This window comes from Sinocyclocheilus anshuiensis, unplaced genomic scaffold (genome assembly GCF_001515605.1).
Source record: "Sinocyclocheilus anshuiensis isolate Anshui unplaced genomic scaffold, SAMN03320099.WGS_v1.1 scaffold253, whole genome shotgun sequence".
Lineage (NCBI taxonomy): Eukaryota > Metazoa > Chordata > Actinopteri > Cypriniformes > Cyprinidae > Sinocyclocheilus > Sinocyclocheilus anshuiensis.
The window spans coordinates 86,542-110,896 of NW_015537969.1; the positions used below are offsets into that span (position 1 = coordinate 86,542).

At 37.5% G+C, this 24,355-nt stretch overlaps 2 protein-coding genes across 5 annotated transcripts in view; both read right to left on the reverse strand.

Annotated features, from left to right (window-relative positions):
* LOC107669307 (programmed cell death 6-interacting protein-like) overlaps window positions 1–14,003 on the reverse strand; it is a 16,645-nt gene extending 2,642 nt beyond the window's left edge. The window contains exons 1-17 of one of the 2 annotated variants that reach the window (XM_016461485.1): window positions 13,721–14,003; window positions 11,687–11,735; window positions 11,496–11,565; window positions 9,948–10,075; window positions 9,711–9,864; window positions 9,537–9,637; window positions 7,342–7,458; window positions 6,994–7,216; window positions 6,755–6,878; window positions 4,401–4,578; window positions 3,837–3,948; window positions 3,475–3,644; window positions 2,160–2,408; window positions 1,740–1,874; window positions 1,544–1,638; window positions 1,331–1,451; window positions 1,062–1,252 (exon numbers count right to left, since the gene is read on the reverse strand). In XM_016461485.1, the coding sequence (XP_016316971.1) occupies window positions 1,062–1,252; window positions 1,331–1,451; window positions 1,544–1,638; window positions 1,740–1,874; window positions 2,160–2,408; window positions 3,475–3,644; window positions 3,837–3,948; window positions 4,401–4,578; window positions 6,755–6,878; window positions 6,994–7,216; window positions 7,342–7,458; window positions 9,537–9,637; window positions 9,711–9,864; window positions 9,948–10,075; window positions 11,496–11,565; window positions 11,687–11,735; window positions 13,721–13,926 (2,423 nt within the window). In that variant the 5' untranslated portion in view covers window positions 13,927–14,003. Of the gene's footprint in view, window positions 1–1,061; window positions 1,253–1,330; window positions 1,452–1,543; window positions 1,639–1,739; window positions 1,875–2,159; window positions 2,409–3,474; window positions 3,645–3,836; window positions 3,949–4,400; window positions 4,579–6,754; window positions 6,879–6,993; window positions 7,217–7,341; window positions 7,474–9,536; window positions 9,638–9,710; window positions 9,865–9,947; window positions 10,076–11,495; window positions 11,566–11,686; window positions 11,736–13,720 lie in introns of both variants that reach the window. The other variant, XM_016461476.1, reaches the window with a different exon arrangement.
* A 1,629-nt stretch (window positions 14,004–15,632) lies between these two features.
* LOC107669383 (upstream-binding protein 1-like) overlaps window positions 15,633–24,355 on the reverse strand; it is a 24,680-nt gene continuing 15,957 nt past the window's right edge. For 2 of the 3 annotated variants that reach the window (XM_016461595.1, XM_016461587.1), the window contains exons 6-16: window positions 23,314–23,466; window positions 23,007–23,117; window positions 21,943–22,056; window positions 21,643–21,749; window positions 21,496–21,550; window positions 21,298–21,391; window positions 20,737–20,827; window positions 20,503–20,624; window positions 18,713–18,855; window positions 17,128–17,179; window positions 15,633–17,022 (exon numbers count right to left, since the gene is read on the reverse strand). In XM_016461595.1, the coding sequence (XP_016317081.1) occupies window positions 16,985–17,022; window positions 17,128–17,179; window positions 18,713–18,855; window positions 20,503–20,624; window positions 20,737–20,827; window positions 21,298–21,391; window positions 21,496–21,550; window positions 21,643–21,749; window positions 21,943–22,056; window positions 23,007–23,117; window positions 23,314–23,466 (1,080 nt within the window). In that variant the 3' untranslated portion in view covers window positions 15,633–16,984. The remainder of the gene's footprint in view (window positions 17,023–17,127; window positions 17,180–18,712; window positions 18,856–20,502; window positions 20,625–20,736; window positions 20,828–21,297; window positions 21,392–21,495; window positions 21,551–21,642; window positions 21,750–21,942; window positions 22,057–23,006; window positions 23,118–23,313; window positions 23,467–24,355) is intronic. The other variant, XM_016461603.1, reaches the window with a different exon arrangement.

Sequence of the window (24,355 nt, forward strand, 5' to 3'; positions counted from 1 at the left end):
ATGTGCATGCGTGTCATGTGCCTGTCTGTCAATGGGAGGAAGCCACGCCCTATTTTGGAGCTCCCACCCTGTTTTGGAGTTCCCACCCCCATTTGGAGATCTCCAGGCTAGTTATACCCTTCTGGATCGCATGGAGCTCCCGTCTCCGAAATCGGCGAAGCACATTTTCAAATAGGCGCTGTTTTTATAAATAAACTGCAGATTTGAGTTTTAAACACCCTAGTTCCTGGGGAAAGTTCCTGCAGTGGAAACACGGCTTAATACATGGTATGAAAGGAAAATAGTCCAAAATCTTAAAACGGACCAGTGCATGAAAAAGAAGGAAAAAAAAATATATAGGTTTTTGCCTGTAGTGTGAACTGGACACCCCTAAGTGACTGATATATAACACTCTACTTTGGCCGTAATTCTGTGCACAAGCACAAATAGCATTCATTCATCATGCAAAGTGCAAGGGCGACTTACAATTAGGCGTAGGTATTGTAGGAATAGGAATTCAAATTGAACGATTCTGGCTTCGATTAAAGAATCAGATTAATTCAGCAACCATAACTTGTTTCTGTGTTCTATCTTCTCTGGCAGAAGAATGCAAGGTTGAGAACCATGACATAGAACTGTAATTAATTACAATATTTTGTAGAAATGGAATTCATTCTATTTAAGAATAAGTTAATTTTGGTAAAAATGAAATGAAATACATTTACAATCAACTTTTGCCTTGGATTAGTGCATTCTGGCATTGCCATCTTCAACAAAAAGTGGGATCATGAGCCTGAGCCAGTAGGTCATCCAGGTACTTTTTGCTATTTTATGAATACTGTGAATTTGGACATACTACTCTTTTCACATATCATTTTTTGCCTACTATATACAGTATATATATATATATATACACACACACATAGGATAAGTATGCATTATTTGGATGCAGCCTTAGATTTTGGCCAGAAGAAGATATCTTTGAAGGCAGCATAATCAAGCTGCCCACCTTTTGACGAGCTATGGACTGTCACATGCATACAGCTTTGAGGACATGGGTAATTGTGAAGGTCTTTATTTACCCTGGGTAGCCTTGATAAGTGGAGTAGGGTGGTCCTTGAGCCTGTGAGGGTGGTGCAACAGGTGGGGGATTAGTACTGCTAGGAGCCACTGGAGTACTGACTGGAGCTGAAGTACTGGCCGCCTGAGGAGTGATGTTAGGCAGTGGCGGTCTCGCTGGCGGCTGGGGTTTAGCCTGAGGCTGCTGCTGGGTCTGGAACAGAAATATAAATAAGACTATTTCCTGCAGTCAAGGACTTTATCTTTAGAAGTCATCAGTCTGCAAACTCACAAACACAGTCCTGGGCACAGGGGTCAGGCCTCCTGAGGCAGGAGCAGGAGTGTTGGACTGGTATGATGGGACGTTGAATGAAGGAGCGCTCGGCTCACGAGCAATGCTCTGCTGCAGCTCCCTGTCAATCAAACAGTCACATAATATAAGCCAATCACAGTCATCTGAAACAATTATGACTGGTTAATATGTGCACACTACTGAATTACATACTTGAGCAGTTCATCCCTCTCAGTTTTGCGAGCGAAGACAATGTCGCTGCACTTATTTTGAAACTTTAAGAGGATTTCTGTCAGATCATTGTAGAACTGAAAGAGGAGGAGGTAAAGAAGAGAGAATGAGACAGCTGAGTGACATCTTATGGATTATGCATGTGTGCAGAACTAATATTAGTGCACGAGTTAGTTACTTTAGTGCCCTCTTTGATATTGCAGCTGATCTCTATGTAGCTATCGTGGGCTGAGGCGAGCTTCTTCAAGACTTCCTCTCTGTTATTAGCCTCAGAGTTGGACTGCTTGAGTGCTGAAAACTCCTGGTGAGACACCTGAGACAAGAAGAAAAGCCATTTTTAAAATGAAAAACAAACAAAAAAACATCAACCTTAGTTGTCTTAAGTTGTGCAACATTTATGTCATAAATTATGTAAAAAATGTTATTTAAATTTAAGTTGACCGATGCATCCGATTTCATAACTGAGCCTTTGCAGGGCTGTTTTTATGCCTTAAATCTTTATCTGATAAAATCCGATTAGAATACCGTGACTATCACTTAGTAATTCTTTGCTGAAATACTGGCAAAATGTTGCTTATGCGTGAGTTTTTGTGTGCACCTGTATCTGTGACAGCAGTTCCTCCTGTCTGCGTAAATTCTGCTGAACACGTTGTGTGTGAGAGCCGTAACGAGTGTCCAGCTCACTGCTGGTCAGAGTCTCTTCGTTAATGGCACCATCTTGAGCCAGTGCGGTAAGGAACTTTGCTGTCATATCAAAAGTCACCGACTTCACCTCTCCCTCCAGAACTTCCCGTTCCCTCTTCACCTCATCCAGCTGTGCCAGCTGAGCTCTCAGCACGTTTACCACCTGCAAGAGGACAATCCCAGACTGAAGGATAGCATGAGGGTTTGGTCAGGGTTAGTCTGTGAGATAACTGGGTCAATGTGTGAGTATCTTTCACCCAGTGTTATTTTAGTATTATTTAAATACTATTGTAGTTTTTATTAATATTTAAAGTTAGCTTTATATAAAAAAATATATATTTCTTTTTATATTTGTAAGTTTTCATTTTAGTTTAAGTTTGAGTAATTCTGTCATTTTATTCATTTTTTATATTTCTAAATTTTTTTTAATACATCTTATAAATTTTAAATACATTTTTTTAATTTCAGTTTTAGTTTCAGTTAGTAATTTTAGTATTTCAACTAATAAATATTTTGGTTAGCTCCCAAGGCAACATTTCTAATTTTCATTTACTTTAAAGGTATAGTTCACCCAAAAATGAAAATGTAGTCATTAATCACTCACCCTCATGTCGTTCCAAACCAGTAAGACCTTCGTTCATGTTCGGAACACAAATTAAGATATTTTTTATTAAATCTGAGAGCTCTGTGACCCTCCCATAGACAGCAACACAACTGAAATGTTCCCAGACCCAGAAACGTAGCAAGGACATCGATAAAACAGTCCATGTGACATCAGTGGCTCAACTTAAATTTTGCGAGCTACGAGAATACTTTGTGTGTGCAAAGAAAACAAAAATAACAATTTCCGCCATTTTGGAGAGTACCACGATGCATACGCGCGCTTTCCCCAGAACATAATTAGCATTGTTTACGTTCAGGAAAAAGCGCACGCACGCTGAATGTAAACAACGCTGATTACATTCTGGGGAAAGCGTGAATCATGGTACCCTCCAAAATGGCAGAAGACGGTAACTCGGGGAGAAGTATCGTTGAATAAATTATGTTATTTTGTTTTAATAAGCTGTTCGATGAGGGTGAGTAATTAATGACAGAATTTTCATTTTTGGGTGAACTAACCCTTTAAGTGTTTTCATCTAATATTTATATATTTTTAAATATCTGTTAATCTCTCTTTTTTTCTTTAATAATTTTTTGATAGTTTTAGTTAACAATCACAACACACTAACCTCACTGCCCTGCAGAGTCTTGGCAGGGTTGGCAGACGGTATGGCGGCACTGAGCTCATTCTCTGGCTTGCAGAGCAAAGCAATCATCTCACAATGTGCAGTGTAACGCTCTTTCACCACCTGATCAGCCTGCACTGCCTTGTCCAGTATATTACGAAAATTATTTCCCTCTGCATGGAGAAACAGAGAGAGAGGGTTGGGTTCCGGTTGCTCAACTGGTAGAGCATGACACTAGTAACATAAAAGTCATGAGCAGGGAAAACACACAAACTGATAATGTGTTTACCTAGAATGCACTGTAAGACTCATTAGGTAAAAGCATCTGCTAAATGCATAAATGGTAAGTGGAAATGTGTACGTACCTGCTCTGAGTGGTTTATACAGATCTCCAGAGGGAGTTCTGTTCCAGCGCTGATTGAATTTGCCTCTGAGTTCATTGTCTGTTGTTTCCTCATCATCTAACATCTTCAAGGACTGTAATAACAACACATAATTTTTGTTCAATATACTAACTGGCATGGAGTGCAAGTACATACAGTCAAATGGTGTCATACAATATACAGCAGGTTTGGATAGTATTTTCCCCATTTAAATTTGGAAATAAACCATTTCAGTATTTTGAAAAATCAGGACATAAAATGAAAAGGAAATATTTATGATTCTGTGCTACTTGGTTACAATAAATGTATATAAATGATCATGTGTGAACGCCTTTGTATAGATGTTAGATGTTTTTCTTCCACTGAAGTCTAAGAGGCTCTTTGGATCTTTTACACTGAAATTGCCATATTCATAGTATTAATTGGAATGAAAAATGTCTATTAGATTATATAAATGCACAAACAGAAGCATTATTACTAGTGATCTCAGACGTTTGGATCTTGTGGTTTATAAAAGGGCATGAAACAGATGAACGTGTGCATCACCTCATCAAGGATCTCACGGTTCCTCTGCAGTAGTTCAGGGAGATCTTTAATAAGCTGTTCGATGCTCTGTAGGCCGCCCTGCTGAACAACAGCACGACTCTTCTCAAGGATGGACTGAGGGACTGCATCTCCTGACAGATCTTCTAATGCTGCCGGCAGGTTCAAAGACGCCAACACCCTACCAATCAGCAACAACCAATATCAGTTGATTAATCAGCACTACCACCAAGCCTCATTTATCCACCCAAAATACTGATAAAACTGATAATTTAGACAGCATATCCAGGTTTAAATAAAATAATTATGTGTATTATTACATCTGTGATTGATGCCTTAAAGGGTTAGTTCACCCAAAAATGAAAATTAGCTTGTGTTTTACTCACCCTCAAGGCATCCTAGGTGTATACGACGTTCTTCTTTCAGACGAATCCAATCGGAGTTATATTAAAAATGGTCCTGGCTATTCCAAGCATTATCATTGCAGTCAGCGGGCGTTGCAGTTGAACAGCCCACAAGTCGTCAAATAAAGCGCGCACATTCATAATAAAACGTGCCTCACACCGCTCCGGGGTGAATAAAGGCCTCCTGTAGTGAATCCATGCATTTTTGTAAGAAAAATATCCATATTTCAAATGTAATAAACACTTTTATCTCACTTCCGTTATCTGTCATACGCGGAAGCCGTTCCGGTGGATGACGTCGGCGTTGTGTAATTAGTAACAAACGCGGAGAGAGAACAAAACAAAACGCCGGTCATGAATTAGAAATACAAACCGAGGATTTGCAAAGAAAAATGTCGGAGGATTTCGATATAAACCAAGAGGAGACTGGTTTTCCATTGCTAAAGTAAGGAAACTTTACTTCCTCTGCTCCTACAAACAAATTTGCGAGACTAGCATATATCAGAGGCGCGCGTTTATTATGAATGCGTGCGCTTTATTTGACTACTTGTGGACTGTTCAACTGCAACACCCGCTGACTACAATGATAACGCTTGGAATAGCCAGGACCATTTTTAATATAACTCCGACTGGATTCGTCTGAAAGAAGAAAGTCATATACACCTAGGATGCCTCGAGTAAAACACAGTCTAATTTTCATTTTTGGGTGAACTAACCCTTTAAAGGGATAGTTCACCCCAAAATGAAAATTCTGTCATTAATTACTCCCTCATGATGTTCCAACCCCATAAGACCTATGTTCAACTTCAGAACACAAATTAAGGTATTTTTGATTAAATCCGAGAGCTTTCTGACCCTCCGTAGACAACAACGCAACTGACACGTTCAAGGGAAAGGTAGTAAGGACATTGTTAAATAGTCCATGTGACATCAGCGGTTCAACCTTAATGAAGCTACGAGAATACTTTTTGTGTGCAAAGAAAACAAAAATAACGACTTTATTCAACAATTTCTTCTCTTCCAGTCAGTCTCTGCCACCATTCACGAGAGTATCACGATGCATGCGTGTGATGCTGCTGTCGCAGGATCCGGCATTCTGACGTAGAACACGCACACACACACTGTGCCTTGTTTACAAGTAGAGGAATATGCATACATCGTGGTAAAAAGTATTCTTGTAGCTTCATAAAATTATGGTTGAACCACTGATGTCACATGGGCTATTTAAAGGGGTCATAAGACGTTGCTAAAAAGAACATTATGCTGTGTATTTGGTGTAATGCAATGTGTTTATGCGGTTTAAGGTTCAAAAACACATTACTTTCCACATAATGTACATTATTGTTGCTCCTATATGCCCCGCCTTTCTGAAATGCGTCGATTTTTACAAAGCTCATCGTTCTGAAAAGCAAGGTGTACGCTGATTGGCCAGCTATCCAGTGCGTTGTGATTGGCTGAATACCTCAAGCGTGTGACGGAAATGTTACGCCCCTTACCCATACTGTGATGCCCTGTGTCCCGGCGCGACAAGACAAAAACAATAAAACCCATTACAAACGAGGCATTTGTTGCATCCAGTGGGGACATAATTACTGATTATAATGACTTAAGAAAGGAAAAATTGAAATCGCATCATATGACCCCTTTAACAATGTCCTTACTACGTTTCTGGACCTTGAACGTGGTAGTTACCTTGCGGTCTATGGAGGGTCAGAAAGCTCTCAGATTTCATCAAAAATATCTTAATTTGTGTTCTGAAGATGAGCGAAGGTCTTATGGTTTTGGAAAGACACGAGTGAGAGTAATTAATGAAAGAATTTTCATTTTTGGGTGAACTATCCCTTTAAAACAATTAAAAGAAAAGAAGTAAAAGCTCTCATTGTACACGTTAATGGACTTTTAATGGAGTTTAAATGGACTCATGCAAGAGCAAATATATGCAGCAACACTGACCCGTTGCAGAGATTCGTTGCTTCCCTCATGCTGCCAGTCAATCTGTTGACTGTGTCAGCCTTCCTTGAATTGGCTGCACTCATTGACTGCTGCACTGCCATCGGCACCATCTTCTCAAACAGATCTAAACACAAACAAAACAGAAAATAATGCAATTTGTTGAATTTTTCCACATAAGAAACGGGAAATAATCCATAAAAATCCAAACAAAAGGATTGTCATGTGTGCATCGTTCTGACCTGTAAACTTCTGGCTCAGTGGTGTCTGAATTGCAGTTGCTTTGACCAAAGATGCTTTGCCAATGTGCTCCAGGTCTTTGACCTCTGGCACACGGTCATGGTAAATGAAGTCATTGTCTTTCTTTGCAGCTGTGAGGGCGCGACTGATCTTATCGGAGAGGTCCTTTACATTAACATACTCATCGTATCGAGAAGCCGCGGTCTTCACCAGCTCTGTGGCATGCTGCAAAACATGCATGAGAAACCTGAACGTCAACGTTAACTCTTAATGAAGCTCAAAAGCGAATAAATAAAACAAGCAACCGGCCAGCCAACAATAAACAGTCTGTCACACACAGACAAACACACCTGCAGCCGAGCGATCTCCTCTCCGAATTTTTTCTTCTGATGGGCCAAGGCTGACTGGTGCAGCTCTGCGGTGGCCTGCATCATACAGTGCTTGGCGGCGAGGACGGGAAGCACTTCCTGGAAATAAAAATACTGACCAGGGAGAGGCAACCACAGCAATCACAAACGCCAAGGCAACCACGAACCAACACCACAGGCAACCACAAATGAGCACAGACACACAGCACAGGGCGCAGGAAGAAAAAACAGAACAGCAAATCAGCACGCATCCTTCAGCGAACCCCAACCAAATCCTCACACAACACTCATGCAGCGTTCACTCATAGATCAATAGGAGAAGAAACAAAGGCGGGAGGCTGTGAGAGTGTGTGTCTGTGTATGAGGGGTGTCTAGCAGTCAAATGGGAATCAAGGAAACTTAAATTTCTTGACACACATATACAGACACACCCACAGATTTTCAGTCCCTCCAGGATTTCGCGGGACTTTTTTCTGATTTTTGTGGCCTAAAATTACTGATTTTGCTGCGGCTTTTCTCAAAATTTGCGGTGATATTTGCGGCATTTCTTTTTTCCATCATTTCACAGACAACATTCTTCTAACATTGTTATGACTTTTCTGACTTCGAGAACTATTGTAGGGCTCCAGACTAACATTTGAGGACACCAGCACCAGTGCCATTAAGTTCTACAGAAGGTGGCACAAGCACCTGACAGTAAAGCACTCACCCTAATCGCACATGTACATCTCGGAGATGTCTATTTGATGTCTACATTTACATATGAAAGATGTATTTTTTAGAGTGTTTGCTCATCTGCAATACGTCTCGAAGACGTTTCCTGTCAGATGTTAAATAGACATTTATTAGAATGCATGTAAAACTGCTTCTTGAGACGTTTATCAGATTACACAGCAGATGTTTTCCAGATTTTTAGCAGACGTCTTACAGATGTACTTGTGCTGTCTGGGTAGTTGAGATGCAGATAAAATGAACTTTTATTACTGTCATTCATAATGTCTAAATATAATTTAATAAATACAAAAAATATATATTAGGGAGTGGAAATGGCTAATAAGACGTACTTCTCTGCAGCCATCTACTAGAGATAATTTAATGTCTTTTTTTATTTTTAAGACTTTGCCTTCCTACATTATGAAACTTTTAGTTTTATAAATGGGGGCAACCTATGAAGGATGAACAAATAATGTAATCACATTACAATAACTTTCAAATTCGGTAATACTTAAAGCTTTGAAGTGCTGGGAAAAGTTGTGTGAAGCATATAAAAACACTCAGAAACATTAGACCATTTCTGCCACAAGTTGTTCCTGTAGTTTTACTATGTTAAATCCATGGTGAATGGTGGTGATGTGTTTATTGAACAATGTTTTTCCTGGTTTCCACATCAGTGGCGTTTGTTCTGATATCTGTAGCTTTAACAGAATTCTTCGCTGAATTTGAATGCTTCTCATGAGATTTCAGAGATGTTACTGATTCTGCAGCGAATTGAACTACTTTCTTCACTGTCCCTGCGTTCCATTCGGAAGGGCTCATCCCTATGCCCTAATCCCTTCAAAGGGTTTACCCTCCGGAGTGAGAGCTTCGAAGGGTTGAAGGGTGTAGGGGACCAAACAACTGTTTCTTGAAGTGCCCTTCTGCGTCATCATCACGTGCCCACACGGAGGCGCCGTTATCAGGGAAAGAATCTGCGCAAAGGATCATGGGAGCCCGGTTTGGAACAACCCTTCAATATGGCGGCCATGATTGTTTTCACTCCGAAGTGCCCTTCAGAGGGCGATATATGCCGTTTGGAACGCACCGCGTATCTCCCAGCGCTGTGTTCACTGTGTATAACAGTGTCGTGTGATCGAGATCAGCCCGCGGCTCTGGCCCGAGCATATAAACGGTCTGTGCTGCGTAGCCTAAACAAGTGGTGCGGATTCGTTCTGCTTTCGGTTTGTTTGTCCAATGTAGCTCTTGTAAATCGGTCATGATGAGAACGCAAGGCTGTTCATTCCATGCACAGCGATCACAGAATCACAAAATCCTGGAGGGACTGCACAGTGATTGCTGCATGCAGTATGTGGGGATCTTTGCCTAATGTTTAACAGTGTCTAGTTCGATTGCACAGTGACCCCTAGTGGATCAACTTCCCCACTAACATGTCTGTCATGTGTACTGGAAGCTGCACATACCTTAGGCAGATTCTCTTTGTATTGACATTGCTTAAAAGCATCGCCGTAGTAATCTGCCGCCTGATTGGCAAGTTTAGCGACAATGGCATCCTTCATCTTATCTGTGAGGTGAAACATTAGACAGTTAAAACTGTCAACTACAAGCAAAAAATGCACAAACAAACACAGACGCACCAGCAGTGGCTTTGAGAACGAAGACCTCCTGTGCCTGGCTGAGCATGATCTGACTGAGCGTGCCCACCGTCTCGGGGGAGATGTCCATGGTGGGCTCTCTATTCAGTGCAGAGAGCACTGTATCCTTTATATGAGCAAATGCACCACTCGCCAGCTGGAAAGAGACAGGGAATGCTTAAAACATTTTTATTTCTCTTGATTGTCTGTGTTGTTGAGGACTAAAGGTCAAAATCAAACCTGGTAGAACTTGGCGGCTGTCTTCAGTCCCTCGTCATTGTCGAGATTCTGCTCAGAAGCAATCTGACTGGCCAGCGCGCCCACATTAAACAACACACACGTCTTCTCATAGCCCAGACTTGCCAATGCTGAAGCACACAAACAGTATTAACCGCAATGTATTAATCACTGTTTAAGTTTATGTTCTTTTATCTATTCTCTTAATTCTTTTCTATAAGACATTTTTAAATTAATTGACTTTTATATTGCATAAGCAAAGCACTATAAAACATGTATATATAAAATGTGCTATATAAATAACATTTCTTTGTCTAAGCATTTTACTATTAACACCATAAAGTATTTAGTACTTTATCCATATATGAATAACAAGTAACTTTCCTATTTTTGATTATTAAATCTTAATTTGACATGAATAAAAAAAGAGATTTATCATGCATCTGTAAACACAATATGGTCTAAAACAAAAAAAAGTACCAACAAAGTAAATGAAATCAGGACACTCTGCATTAAAAAAGTTGAGAAATAAGTGGTAACATGTAGTAGTAAGTAATAAATAAAGTATGCAAATGAGTCATGTGATTAGGTTATGGAACTACTGGAGATAACATTATTTATGTGCAAACACAATAACTCAATGTAACAAAATTGTTTCGCTTACATTTTTTTAATAGTTCTTCTGTAATTCTGTGGTGCTAGTTATTAACGACTATTTATTTGCATGCATCATCAATATTTAGGTAAATATTTAGGTATGGTCAATTTTAGAACTTCTATCATTAATTTTGAAACACTGGTTTAGTACGGATAAGTTTGCTATTTTTTTAAAGACATTTTGCGTTTGCAAGGATGGGAAAATTCTAATAAATTTCTGTAACATTCTGTAATATTCTAGAGCTTTCTGGAACATTCCAGATTCAGAACATTGTGGGACTAGTCATAAAAAGACAAAAATCATCCAATGTACACTTCTGAAGTTTTAGAAGACTCACTTTTGGTAACTGTTTAGGTTAAATTGTTGTTAGCACAGCGTTATGCATGTATCATGTAAGTTTTATGCATGAGTAATAACAGATTAGCTTCTATAAGTTGTCAACATATTTCTTTAGGCACTGTTAATGATACACAAAAAGTAAAGTGATATTTGTTTTCAGAATGTCAAACTTCATATAGAAACATTAAAAATAAAAGCGAAACTTTTATAAAAATGTGCTCGGTTTCAAATTAGTTCATATTTTCCTTGAATATGGATGACAGAAATATAATATTTATTGATGCATACTCCAAAGTATTTACATAATTGTTATAAATAATATAGATATTATAGATAATTGTTTTAAACAAACTATATACAACTATCTGCAATAAAGCATCTACCAAGACAATAAATGCCTTAAAAACAACTTACTCATAGGGCACTTTTGTAGTGCAATCGAAAGTACTAATGTGTAACACTGAAGTATGCAACACAAATAAATTAATTTCACCTTAGGTGCATTTGTTTGTACTGACGTGCTTATTTTGTTTTAAAATCACATATCAACTCACCAAGCTTGACTGAGCCTCCAAAAAGAGATCCTTTATCAAAAGCATCTTTCCATGTAAATGTCAGACATAACTGGAAAAAAAAACAGTTATGTATTATTTACAGACTTATGAATATGCTCAAATTACTCTATATTATTATAATCAATTATTGTCATAAAACAAATGGATGGGTTAATATTTATTTAGGTTACCTCTGTAAAAGGAAATTTGGGTTCAATTGCACAGAGCTGATCATAATATCTAAAGGGGAGAGAGAAAAACAATGAGAAAAGCTGTTAAAATGGAAAGTGTGAGGAAAAACGCTTTAGTTTCTTTAGATGGAACGTAAACCATAATGACAAAAAATTTAGCCATGACAGCATTCTCATGTGACGGTCAGTCTGACACAAGAAGCAAATGACGTTAATGAAGTTACTCAGCCTCATTGTTACAGAGCTAACTAGTGACAAAAACATTTCCTTCCTGGAAGGAAAGAAGAGCATTTCCCCACACCTCTACTCCATATGTTTTCTATCTGCTATTTCTTGCCTCTCGGCACTATAAAAAGAACATGAGTGTAGACTCGAGAGGGAATACCGCTGATGGTTGTGCCCAAGGGGCTCTTCGTCATACAAACCAAACACCAGTCTAACTAGGAGCTACAAAGCAGGCCATTCATCTTGACCATTGAGCATGGCTACAAAGCAGCAAACAAAAAGCTTATTCAACACACTTCTCATTCACTCTCCAGATGGCGCAAGTCCCAGTCGCTACACTAACTCAACTACATTAAACCACAAATGAAATGCAGAATCTAACTGCTGACTGGGAAAATAAGGCCTTCATATGAAAGTCAAGTTTTAGGTAGAATTAAAATACATAGTTTTGTTACTTTTCTCAATATTAAAAATAATGTAATAATGTTAGTCTTATGGTATCATAGAAGGTAAATAATAAATTCTAACAATTTCCCAATTCATATAAATAAACATTTCAGCAAGACCAAAACAATGGATATAAAAGGGGACAAAATGAAGTGCTGAAAGCATGATGCAGCAAATCTGATTTTGTTAAACAAATTAATTAGCCGTTTCCTCAACTCTTTCAAAGCAAAAGATCAGCTGCTGGTTTATAGATAAAGAAATAAAGCATGAAGCGCAGAGTTATAAATTCTTCCCAAAATAAAACGTATACGTCACTCACACCTGTATACACCGCCTCACTGCAAACACGTGACGTAATGGAATCACGTGAAAACTAGGTCGACGATAACTGACCAAATTGCTTTGTGAATATAATATAAACACTCCGAACATATTTCTTATTTATTTCTGTTATTTGCGTCGTACGACGTACTATTAATCTATAGTGAAAGTTTGAAGAGGTGAATCTGAATGACACACCTGAGTCACGCAAAACCAGGAAGCTGGGTGACGTTTGATAAATGGTGTTGACGCATAGCGTGCTCATGGACTTTTTTTTTTACTAAGTAATTTTAGGGTAAAATTTATGTAAATGCATGAATGTAAAGTTTAGATGCTGTAACTTTTCAACGTTTTATGTTTTCCCTCATTTTAATCACCATTTTGGGTTTACTAGTTCATTTTAAATGCTCATAGGGTTTGAAGAATTTTAAAAGTACATATATTCTTTGTAGCCTCTTAATTAATATGCGAGTATGACATAAATCAGATGGAGTGTAGCATGTCACAGCACAGGATGTCAACTTCCCCAAAGAATAGAATCTCAACTGCTCAAATATAATGACGTAACGTTAAACTATAAACCGCCCTAAACACACATATGCACTCTAAACATTAAAACAATAAGACATAACGTTACTAATTGTAGACGTAAATACACTCATATGAGCAACAAACAGGGCAACCAGCATGAGCAACACCTCCAGTTCACGTTTTATATTTCAATGAAGCAAACAGATAATAAACTCTTGACATAAGCTAAACTCTTAAAGAAACTAGTTCTGTTATCAGATAGTATTAAATCTACATAAAATGGAGACATGTTGTAGCACGTTTGCGGCATAAAAATGGATTAAACTTGCTAGCTTCCTGTGCTTTAGACATCTTCTGCTATCCGCTAACAGAAAATAATCGGCACTTTAGTAACGTTAAATCATACAGATTGAATAACAAACCACGAAACAGAGCTGTCAATATTTAACAGGCAGCAGAAATAAACAACCATTGAAACTTCGTAATCAAGTTGTCCTGTCAGGCTCTTACCGCAGCAGGATTTCCAGCGAGCTCTCGTGTTTGTCCAGCGGCCTCCCAAGAGCACTTTTACGCAGCTTATTGAGCTCTTCCACGGCACGGAGAGACTCCGTCTGCTCCTCACCGGGAGGATACGTGGACGTTACAAATTTCGACAACGGTTTCACTAAGTCGACCTCCGAGGACTTCTTCAACGGGACAGAAATAAACGTCGCCATTTGGGCCCGCGTGAAACACAATTCTAGTGGCGAATGAGAACACTGCAGACGAACAAAAACAAAGGCAGAGCACTTCCTGGTTCTCCGGAGTGCATCATCACGTCAGATGCGCTGTCAAAGTAACGCATGCGCATTCTGCGCTCGCTGGTGTCATCGCACACACGTTAAATGTTCTTCCATTTAAATCCATAAATATGTAAATAGCGTTTAATTTCCATGTTCCTGCACATGAGGCTTATGTAGAACTGTATTTTAGTATAGTATAAATTCTATAGATGCAGTAAATTCAACGTTTTGCAAGTATATCAAGTTTTTGCTGGGTGTAACATAACTAATCAGATGCATGACAAAACTTGAACTTTTCTTAGTAAGTGTACAGTAGCCTACCTGTAAATCACTCTGAAGTTTTTATTAAAAAAAATAAAAAAAAGAAATCACTGGGAATTGGACGATGGGTTTAAGAAGTGACCTCAATCGAAGTGACAGACAAATCCCCAGTTTGATCCATATAGAAATTTAATATACATGTATATAGTTCAAGATAAGAGAGAATGGGGTAAGGTGTGTCCCTCTGACACACCTTACCCCGTTCTCCCAATGACTCATCCATTTAGTCTTCTGACCATATATTTACAATCACATACAGTCTGTAATAATACCTGAAGCATGGCAAAAGTGATAAGAATCTTATTAAACATATTTGATAATAGTTTACAATAAGGTTCCATTTGTCAGTGTTAGTTAATGCATTAACTAACATGAACGGACGATAAGCAATACATTACTTGACCGTTCTATTGTTGGTTCATGTTAGCTCAGGTCCATTAAATAATATTAACAGATACATTTTATACATGCATTCATTAAAATGTATTTTAGTAAATGTTGAAATTGATATTAAGATTTATAAATGCTTTAGAAATATTTTTCAATGTTAATTAATTGAACCTTATTGTAAAGTAGTACCACATATTTTGTATGACAAAATACATTTATCTACATTGCACACTAAACTAATTTAACCAACAAATCTAATTTTAAATCTCATACATGTTGGTGAAATGCCAATGTACAAAATCATTTAAATTATTTAATAAAGATTATTCCTGAATTATTAAAGCATTTTCCCCATGTATCATAGCTCTGACTTTAAATGAATACTATTACAAAATTAGATTAATATTAATAATTCTTTTTTTTTTTTTTTTTTGGATATCTATGTCCCTATGTTATGAATGTCTTATAATTTAATTGCAGACATCCTTCAAATTAGGAACATTACTTTTAACACAAATTTCCTTTTTGCTAGAAAACAGCTTAAAAAGTTTACCCCAGTTTCCCTTAAACATAATTAACTATCAAATTAATTATCCTCTTACTTCGCAATAGAAGAATTACGTCAGAGACCATATATGAAAATTATTTTTATTTCTGGTACAGGAATTAATTGTGTACATCTCAGCACCCCCTATGGAAGAGAGGCTTCTTTAGACAGACAGTGACATGAGGGCACCATGATTATCATCACGGAAACACAGAGGACAGTCCGGTGATCCACAGCATTTGATCAGAGGAAGAGAACAACACACCTCTTCATGGATCATTTGTTCAACCTGGAAACATTGTGTACACCAAAAGTCTAAGTGAGCATCCAACAACAGCAAAGTATCCATTTCATTGTGGTATCAGTTTCAGTGCAGACTTGGTCATTCCTTTTTTTTTTTCTTTTTATGAGAATTAAAAGGAGTCAACATTCTTACAACCATGCTCCTCTATAAAGTGGCAATAATAAGCACAGTACATGCCAAAGCACAGCTGCCCAATACATGACTACAAAGATAGAAGATTGAGTCAGTCTCTATTTAAGAAGGAAAAAAAGAATGAAAAAAAAAGGCTTGCTGACCGCAGCCATGGTGGCTAGGTTTAACTGGAGCAGCCGACGGTAAACCACGTGTGCATTTAGAAAAGCACCAGCCGACGTCATATCCTAGGTCAAAAAATTAAGATAATAGAAAGCAAAGGCATTATGGGAAATATACTTTATGGCTGCTTGTGATTGTGCACATTTATCAATAATCGTGTTATAATCTGTGCCAGGAGCTACTATAAAGGGCAGGTATGCAGTTACCGGGCACAGAGAATACGAAGCACGACAATCACAATCTAAAAACCATCATTTAATTCTAAACATGTGGAACCAGGTGACACTTAATTCATCCCGCTAAGCACAAAGTAGATGCTAAGAAACGAACAGAATCTAGTCAACAAAAACAATGGCACCAGAAACGATTGGTCTTGAGAGAGGAATTGGAAAACGATATCAGCACTGACAATGTCATCTACAAGAGTAGGATACAGCAGAAACTTGAGTCTCACAACCTCACGCTAGCTGCAGGGCACCGTACTCAAACTCAAGGAATTATTTCAGCCAGACAGACATAAAGACGTCCTGCGCATGCCTAAGTCAGGACGCGTTTCCCCACATTTGAAAAAGAGGTCATTACTATCTACTGAGGGGTTTGTGATAGCGTCTGCACGCCAATCTGAAGGGGCAGGAAGCGAAACGGTTGACAACTCGCAGACAAACTCAAGTAAGTACTGTACGTTCATAATTAGCAAAGTGAGGACAGAGTCTGAGCACAGCCGTATCGCGGCACCGGATGCTCAGATTCTTCCACGAACACCATGCTGAAGTAAAAGTGGTCACAATTCTCCTCCACTTCCTTGCGGTTTCTGCCCACCTCCATCCCTCCCGATTCAACCTTTAAAAACGCACTCGCACGCATACTTAAAAGCCCACTGCTCGCACACACTGGCATCAGTTTAAGTGTTTTCAATATGAAACAATTTACACACTGAAGTCAGATTCTAACAGTTAGGAGGCCCTGCCCAACCCCAGCTATCTCTCTCTCCTCCGACGTGCGAGACATGAAGAACGAGAGAGAGATGAGGAAAGGAAGAGAGAGGAGGATGGAGGGAACATGTTCAATGCTCAAGAATGGCAGTATGGAGGCCTTGAGATGTCATCACACTCTGCTTCACGTTGCTTGCAGCAGCTCTACTTCAGGACTAGGTGAAATCCATCACTGGTGTCATCTGAGGATGAATAAAAGTCACAGAAATGTTGGAGAACAAGAAAAGCAGTGAGGGGGTTTAATGAAATGTTTCCACCATAGATTCTGTTGTTTGAAAATGTTTTACCTTGTATTGTGCTGACAATAAAACTGCTCTCATCTGGGAAGTTATAAACCATCTGTAAGCAAAAAAAAAAAAGATTGTAAGGCATTATCTTATATATTAGGATATATTTGAGTTACTAAGGTCTTCTTCGCACTACAAAGATTTGTTCCAAATATGATCTTTAGGACTAAATTTTAAATCATATCAGTGTTAAGTGTAGTCAGTATCATTTGTTGTTACAGTCATATATATATATATATATACCATATCATGGTTTCTACAAAAATATTAAGCAGCACAACTGTTTTCAATATTAATAATAAGAAATGTTTTCTGAAGGATCATGTGACACTGAAGACTGGAGTAATAGCTGCTGAAACATTTTAAAGGGGTCATATGATGCGATTTACATTTTTCCTTTCTCTTTGGAGTGTTACAAGCTCTTGGTGCATAAAGAAGATTGTGGTTGCCGCAAGCCCACCGGCCGCCCCTTCGTCGAATCCGCCGCCGCTCACTCTAGGCCACCATGTGTGACACTGTGTTTCGTTGTGAAAGCGAAACTACTTTGTTTGGTCTTCCAAAAGAGGACACGACTAGAAATCAGTGGTTAAGTTGTATTTACAGCACTGTTCCAGAACAGTTCAACCCAAATATTCAGATGTGTCCAGCGCATTTTATGGAGGACTGTTTACTGATCCTGGTAGAGTAGACTACAATGCCGGCTGTTCTGACTCACACACTGTAAGTACGTTTTTTATATATAAAAAATTTGCCACTGACAATTCAAATGCGAGTTTTGAGCAGTGCTTGTCATTTCACAAATGCAGACATGGTTTTATGTTTACGGGGCACGATGCAACACGTAAAAAGACAGTATAAGTCATTATAATCCGTAATTATGTCCCCACTGGATGCAACAAATGCCTCGTTTATAATGGGTTTTAATGTTTTTGTCTCGTCGCTCTGGGACACAGCATCACAATATGGTAAGGGGCATAACATTTCCGTCACACGCTTGAGGTATTCGGCCAATCACAACGCACTGGATAGCTGGCCAATCACAGCACACCTCGCTTTTCAGACCGATGAGCTTTGTAAAAATCGTTTCAGAAAGGTGGGGCATAGAGGAGAAACAATAATGTACAGTATGTGGAAAATAATTTATTTTTTGAACCTTAAACCACATAAACACATTTCATTACACCAAATACACAAAATAATGTTATTTTTAGCAACATCATATGACCCCTTTAAAATAGAAAAGTGTTATTTTACATTGTAATATAAATGTAAATAAATGTAGCCTTGATGAGTGTAACAGACATTTGCATTCTGTTCCATTAATACATGGTATTACCATTCACTAGACAAATCTGTCACATGATGTTCTTCACCTACATGATCCAGTTATTCATGACAATAACAGCAGAAAAAAAAGTCTACAATGAAGTGTGTTTTATCTGTGGCATGACGCAAAAAATGATTCAAATGAACAGCCACAGTTGGCCAACTTATTACCGCTACCTGATAACAGGGAAAGAGAAGAGACTGTTTCTGACTGCTTTTAGTGTGGTTGCATGAATCTGTGATGTAGGTCTGTGTTTACCTGGTTGCTGAGTAGTATGTGTATCCCTGTGGGCCCCTGTTTGTAGACTTGGTTGATGTGGGACAGCGGCAGCGCCAAGACAATGGAGATTTTCCTAGTTAGCTCGCAAGCCGTCATCTCCTCAAGGTAAAGAGCGTGGTAAACTAAACACAAACGCAGACACATTTTAAAACAAGACCAACAATGATTGTAGATTTCACAGTAGACTGACCTAAATAAAAACATATTACATCTGCAGAACCAAAAGAATACAAACAGAAAGGGTTTGACCTATTTAATGAGAGACAAACATGATGGAATTTGCAACAATTTTACAATTGGCTGTGATGCAATGTGTTTGATAAAACATTAAATACTTCATTTATCCAAATGAACAAACATATTCATCTGTGAATTTCTATAGAATTCATTTATTAGGTAACCAGTAATTAGGAAACCTGATTATTTCTTGGTAAATGAGTTTGGGGTCTGAGCACAGCGTTTCAAGTCTGTTATTAGAAGTGGCTGCAGAGAGAATGATGTCGGGTTTGAGGTGTGGTCTTGTTGCCATGTCAAATGTCAATTGTTATGGTGTTGTGTTTTCGAGAGCAGGATGAGGAACAAGTTTTTTTTTTCGTTTTTTTTACGGTTGCATCTTTATCTTACAAACTACCCGTTAATGGTTTGGGGTTGGTAAGATTATTATTATTTTATATATATATATATACAGTGGGTACGGAAAGTATTCAGACCCCCTTCAATTTTTCACTCTTTGTTATATTGCAGCCATTTGCTAAAATCATTTAATAAAGCTTTTTATATTTTACAGAAGGGGTAGGTAAAATCTTTAAGCGTTTTTTAAAATGTCTCTTATGCTAACCAAGACTGCATTTATTTGATTAAAAATACAGTAATACAGTGAAATATTATTACAATTTAAAATAACCCTTTTAATATAATAAAAATAAAAATTTTAATATATTTCAACATGTAATTTATTCCTGTGATGGCAAAGCTGAATTTTCAGCAGGCATTACTCAAGTCTTTAGTGTCACATGATCCTTCAGAAATCATTCTAAGAAACATTTCTTATTATTATCAATGTTAAAAACATTTTGTGCTGCTCAATATTTTTAGGTAAACTGTCTGTGACATTTTTTTTCAGTGATTTTTTTCATAAATAGAAAGTTCAAAAGAACTGCAGACTTTTTTGTAACGTTAAAATCTTTACTGTCACTTTTGATCAATTTAATGCATCCTTGCTATTAATTTATTTTAAAAAAGCATACTGAACTTATCAACTTTTGAATTGCTAATTTGTCTCATGTCTGCCCTGCAATTTATCTTGTAATAGTTTGAATATTGTAATGTAACAGCCTAATGTGTATGATTCTGGGGTTTTCAAATTCCTTACAACTTTCAGTAATTATTAGATTGAAAAATGTTCATTAATGTGAATGCATTTAACATCGCCATCTGTTGCTGTTTTATGTTACCAATGTCAAAAAAATAAATAAATCAAGCAAACCAAGAGCACTACCTTACATTTTGATTAAGTCATGCAGCTTACACTTTTTACATTATGTGGTATTGAGTATCAGAAAAAGGAAGTGAACACCTTTTGGTTCACCATTTGTATTACTTTGGTGGAAAGGTTATGAAGGTTCGTACAATAGATCAAGCAATTCAGTGCTGCTGAATAATCCTGCACTGCATGTTTGTTGTTACCACACAATAGATGTTATTTATTTGTTATGATTGTGGTATGTTAGGAATGGCTGTGCAAGTCTCCACGATTGATATTTATATACCAGGTATGGAAGTTGGACTGCTGTGTTCGCCGTTTTTGCTGTGGCCACGTTTCTCCAGTAGAGGGCTCTCACTCTGAGACGCCTCCAGGGACACGTAAACTGTGAGTCTGGGACGCACTGCTCTGTACGGGGACACAAACACACACAATGTGAACAGAATTCTTCAGTTTACACATTCATAATGGTAAGAAAACTCATATATTAACATCACTTGTGATTTTCTTTTAATCATACCTTGACTTAAGTGCATTGTAGAGTCTGATTCCATCAGCTGCACCACAAATTTGGACTAAATCCTCATGAGTTAATTTCAGTAGATCAGAACCTAAGATGAAAAACCAGTCGTATCAAATTGGTCTTATTTATAACTACTTATAGTTTAATGCTGTGTCTGTTAGGGCTGGATAATTACACAGATTTCCCTTTTCCATTGGATTCTGATTCAGAACTCTAGATTCTATTAAATTCTGATTCAGTCTATTTCGATATTTCAGTTTTAATGCCCTATTTGATTGTTTATAAGAAAGAGATTCTTTTCAATTGTATTAGGCAACCGTTTCAGACTGATTTAAACTGGTAACTTATCTTTTTGGACTATTCATTAAAAGAACCAGTTCATAAGAGTCATTTGTTCATGATTTAGAATACACTGTATGTTTGGTTTTACACAGCTTGTGAGGACAACTAAGAATCGATATCAGGATGATTCAAATGAAGACTGCAATTCTTCATATACAGATATTTTTACCCAGCCCTAGTGTAGTTTAATCTTTGCAACAGAAACTGTGTAAATACCTGAGAAATGGGTGAAAATACGACTGTATGAGTTAAATCTGTTCTTAAGCAGCCACTTCTGTGTGTCCTGTATAGATGCTGTGGGACTCAGAGACTGCAAAATGTTCACAGATTTATGTTTTTCAGATGCAACAGAAAAACAAATGTGCATCTTTTAAGGCAAATTAGTAAAGATTTAATATATAAACATGTACAAACCTCCATAGACATGAGGCTACCAAGATCCCCTTGATGGTTAGGTGAAGACGACTCACTGAAAACAAAAGTACAAGCATTAGGTAAAGCCTAACTGTGGTTCATGGCACAATGTAAAAGAAACACAGAGACGCTTCATGAGTGTGTCACCTGTCTGGTACTGTGCTGTTAGGGCTGTAGGTGTGTGTGCTGGAGGTGAAGGTCGGTGTAGCTGCTGTGTTGGGGTTGACGTATGCATTATCTGGCCATGGAGAGCACTACAATGAGAGAAAGAGAGATATGTGAAAAAAAGTCCAAAGTGATCCTAAACAAAACTGAATTCTGATGTCAGACTAATGTATGACCCGCCACACGCTGATGAAGGACACTGATCTAAAAACAAATATGAACCATGTTTTGGAGTTTCGAATGAGTGAACGGTTAACGCAGCAGAGGTGAGTGGGCACTTACACTTCCTCTTTTGCTTTTGGCGATGGAATCGCCACAGTCTGCAGGAAGTGTCCGCTTGCTGGATTTCTTTAGCTCATGTTCTACAGCCTCCTCAATCACAGGCTCCAATCGAGTCTACGCAAAAAGAGACAAACCACAGTGAAAAAACAGAGAAAAACAGACACAGGTAAATTAGAATACAGTCAGTTTTCTGACCTGTGTTGATGTTCTTCCTACTGAAACAGGAAGTTAGGTAAAACATATTAAAGGGCTTGTCCCTTTTTTCAACAGCTAATTACTTGTTATAACCATTAACCATGATTTGCTCTTTGCTAGTTATAGGTGATAAACTGGAAGGAATGTTGTTCATCAACATCAATCATTTCTGTTTTTTGAGCAGTTGTTATTTCTAACCAAGACTTATTATGGTTAATTGAACAAGTAGAAATTAATTAAACTATATATATTTTAGATTAAAAAAAAAAACTTAAATGAAAATTAGAAATGTTGACTTGGCAACTAAATGAAATATAAGTGGAAGTACTAAAACTACAAAACTAAAATAGAAATAAACCAAAGCTAAACAGAAATATTTAGAAAACAGAGGCAAAAACAAACTAAAATGAAAAAAAAAAAAATATAAAAATAAAAGCTAAATCAAAATATAATTAAATACTAGAATAGCATATAAAAAATTCTAAAATAATACCGTTTCTGAAATAAGGGGAAAGTTCCTACAGGCATGAATAGTATTTATAGTATATGTGTGAAATGATGTACACTGACTTAAGATGGAGACTTCAGTCACATTTAATTTTAGGCCACTGATATTAAACTCGATATAAAGTTGTCCCTGCCATATGGTGGCTGTAACATGACCAGCTAAATGCGCTTTGCTTTATCTCAGCAACCCCTTATTATCGGTCTAAATTAATCAAGGATGACATATACATCTATGAAGAGGCTATTTTTACAGTTAGTAGCCAGTAGTAGTTTTTTATTTTCTATGTAATGCTGTATCCATGTCAATAGGTGTCAGTATTAATAGGTGACAAAACAAAACATAAATACTTGAATATTCTTGCCTCTGACAAAATAGTGGTGTCATAAGAGGGTTGATATTTTTCTTTCTCCTGCACTGTCTTTTTCTCCATCTTCTCTCGGTCTGTTTTTTGTTTTCTGTCTGCTCCCTTTGGCTGTTAATGGGAGAGTATGAGTTACAGTTTAATACATACTAAAGACTTCAATGTCACATTAATGCTTCAAAACATATCGATTAAGCATTCAATATAGGAAACACAAGGGTGAAATGGATTCAGATCTGCAATCTTCAACCAAACACCACAGATATTTCCTTGCATTTAATGCATGTTTGCATGCGTGTGGCATCACCTTAAAGACTTTGATCTGGCAGCTGGCGGAGTGCAGGTGCTCGGTGTACTCTCCGCTTTCATTTTGTTTAAAAGTGTCAATCTGGATCCGGAATGGAACTCCTTTCTCTCCACCGTGTTTCCGCGGGGTGAACTCTGTACTGATGCAATGAACCTTCAATAAGGGAAGGAAGGAAAGATAATTAATGTGGAACACATGATCGGTTCCTGAAGTACTCTTGAGAAGATCCTTGGCATCCATTGCACTATTTCTGCACAGATTAGGATGTGCCAGATACGTTTTTAATCAACTGGAATGATATTCAGATGTTGGAAATTGATCGAAGGTCAAGAGATAATGTCAAAGAGCTAGTAGCCCTAATCAGACTTTCTCCAACATGTCTGGGACATTAAGATAATCGCAAACATGTCTGACGCTATTGGCACAACATCTACATAGCTCCTTTGAGTGTGAGAGAGAATTTCTGGCCAATGAGATAGTGCTTCAGGCATGTTCTATTCATTAACTACACAAAACAGCTGTGAGGATCTTGACAGCCAGAATTTAAAGGGGTCATTTGCTGCTAAAAAGAACATTATTTTGTGTATTTGGTGTAATGAAATCTGTTTATGCGGTTTAAAGTGAAGCATTACACACCAGTGAATGCTCAACTGCACATTTATGTGCTCAATTTTTGCAGAAGCATAATTAATAATATTATACAGGGGCAACTAGTATAAGAAAGTTCCACAGAGAAGCATTGTAGAGCAAACAGCGAATGATTATTCAACCAAATTCAAGTAATATGTCCTAAATAAGGTTGTATAAACATCAAAGTTTCAGTACTTGATATCAATGTAGTAATTATCTTATCTTGATATCAATGTAATAATCTTAATACCAATTTTAATACCAATGCAATTTAATGCAATATACATAGAACATGCATGTATTTTAAAATGTTAAATATTAAATTACATTCTTATTTCTTATTACATTCTATATTTCTTATTAAAGTAAACACACATATATATATATATATATATATATATATATTATATAT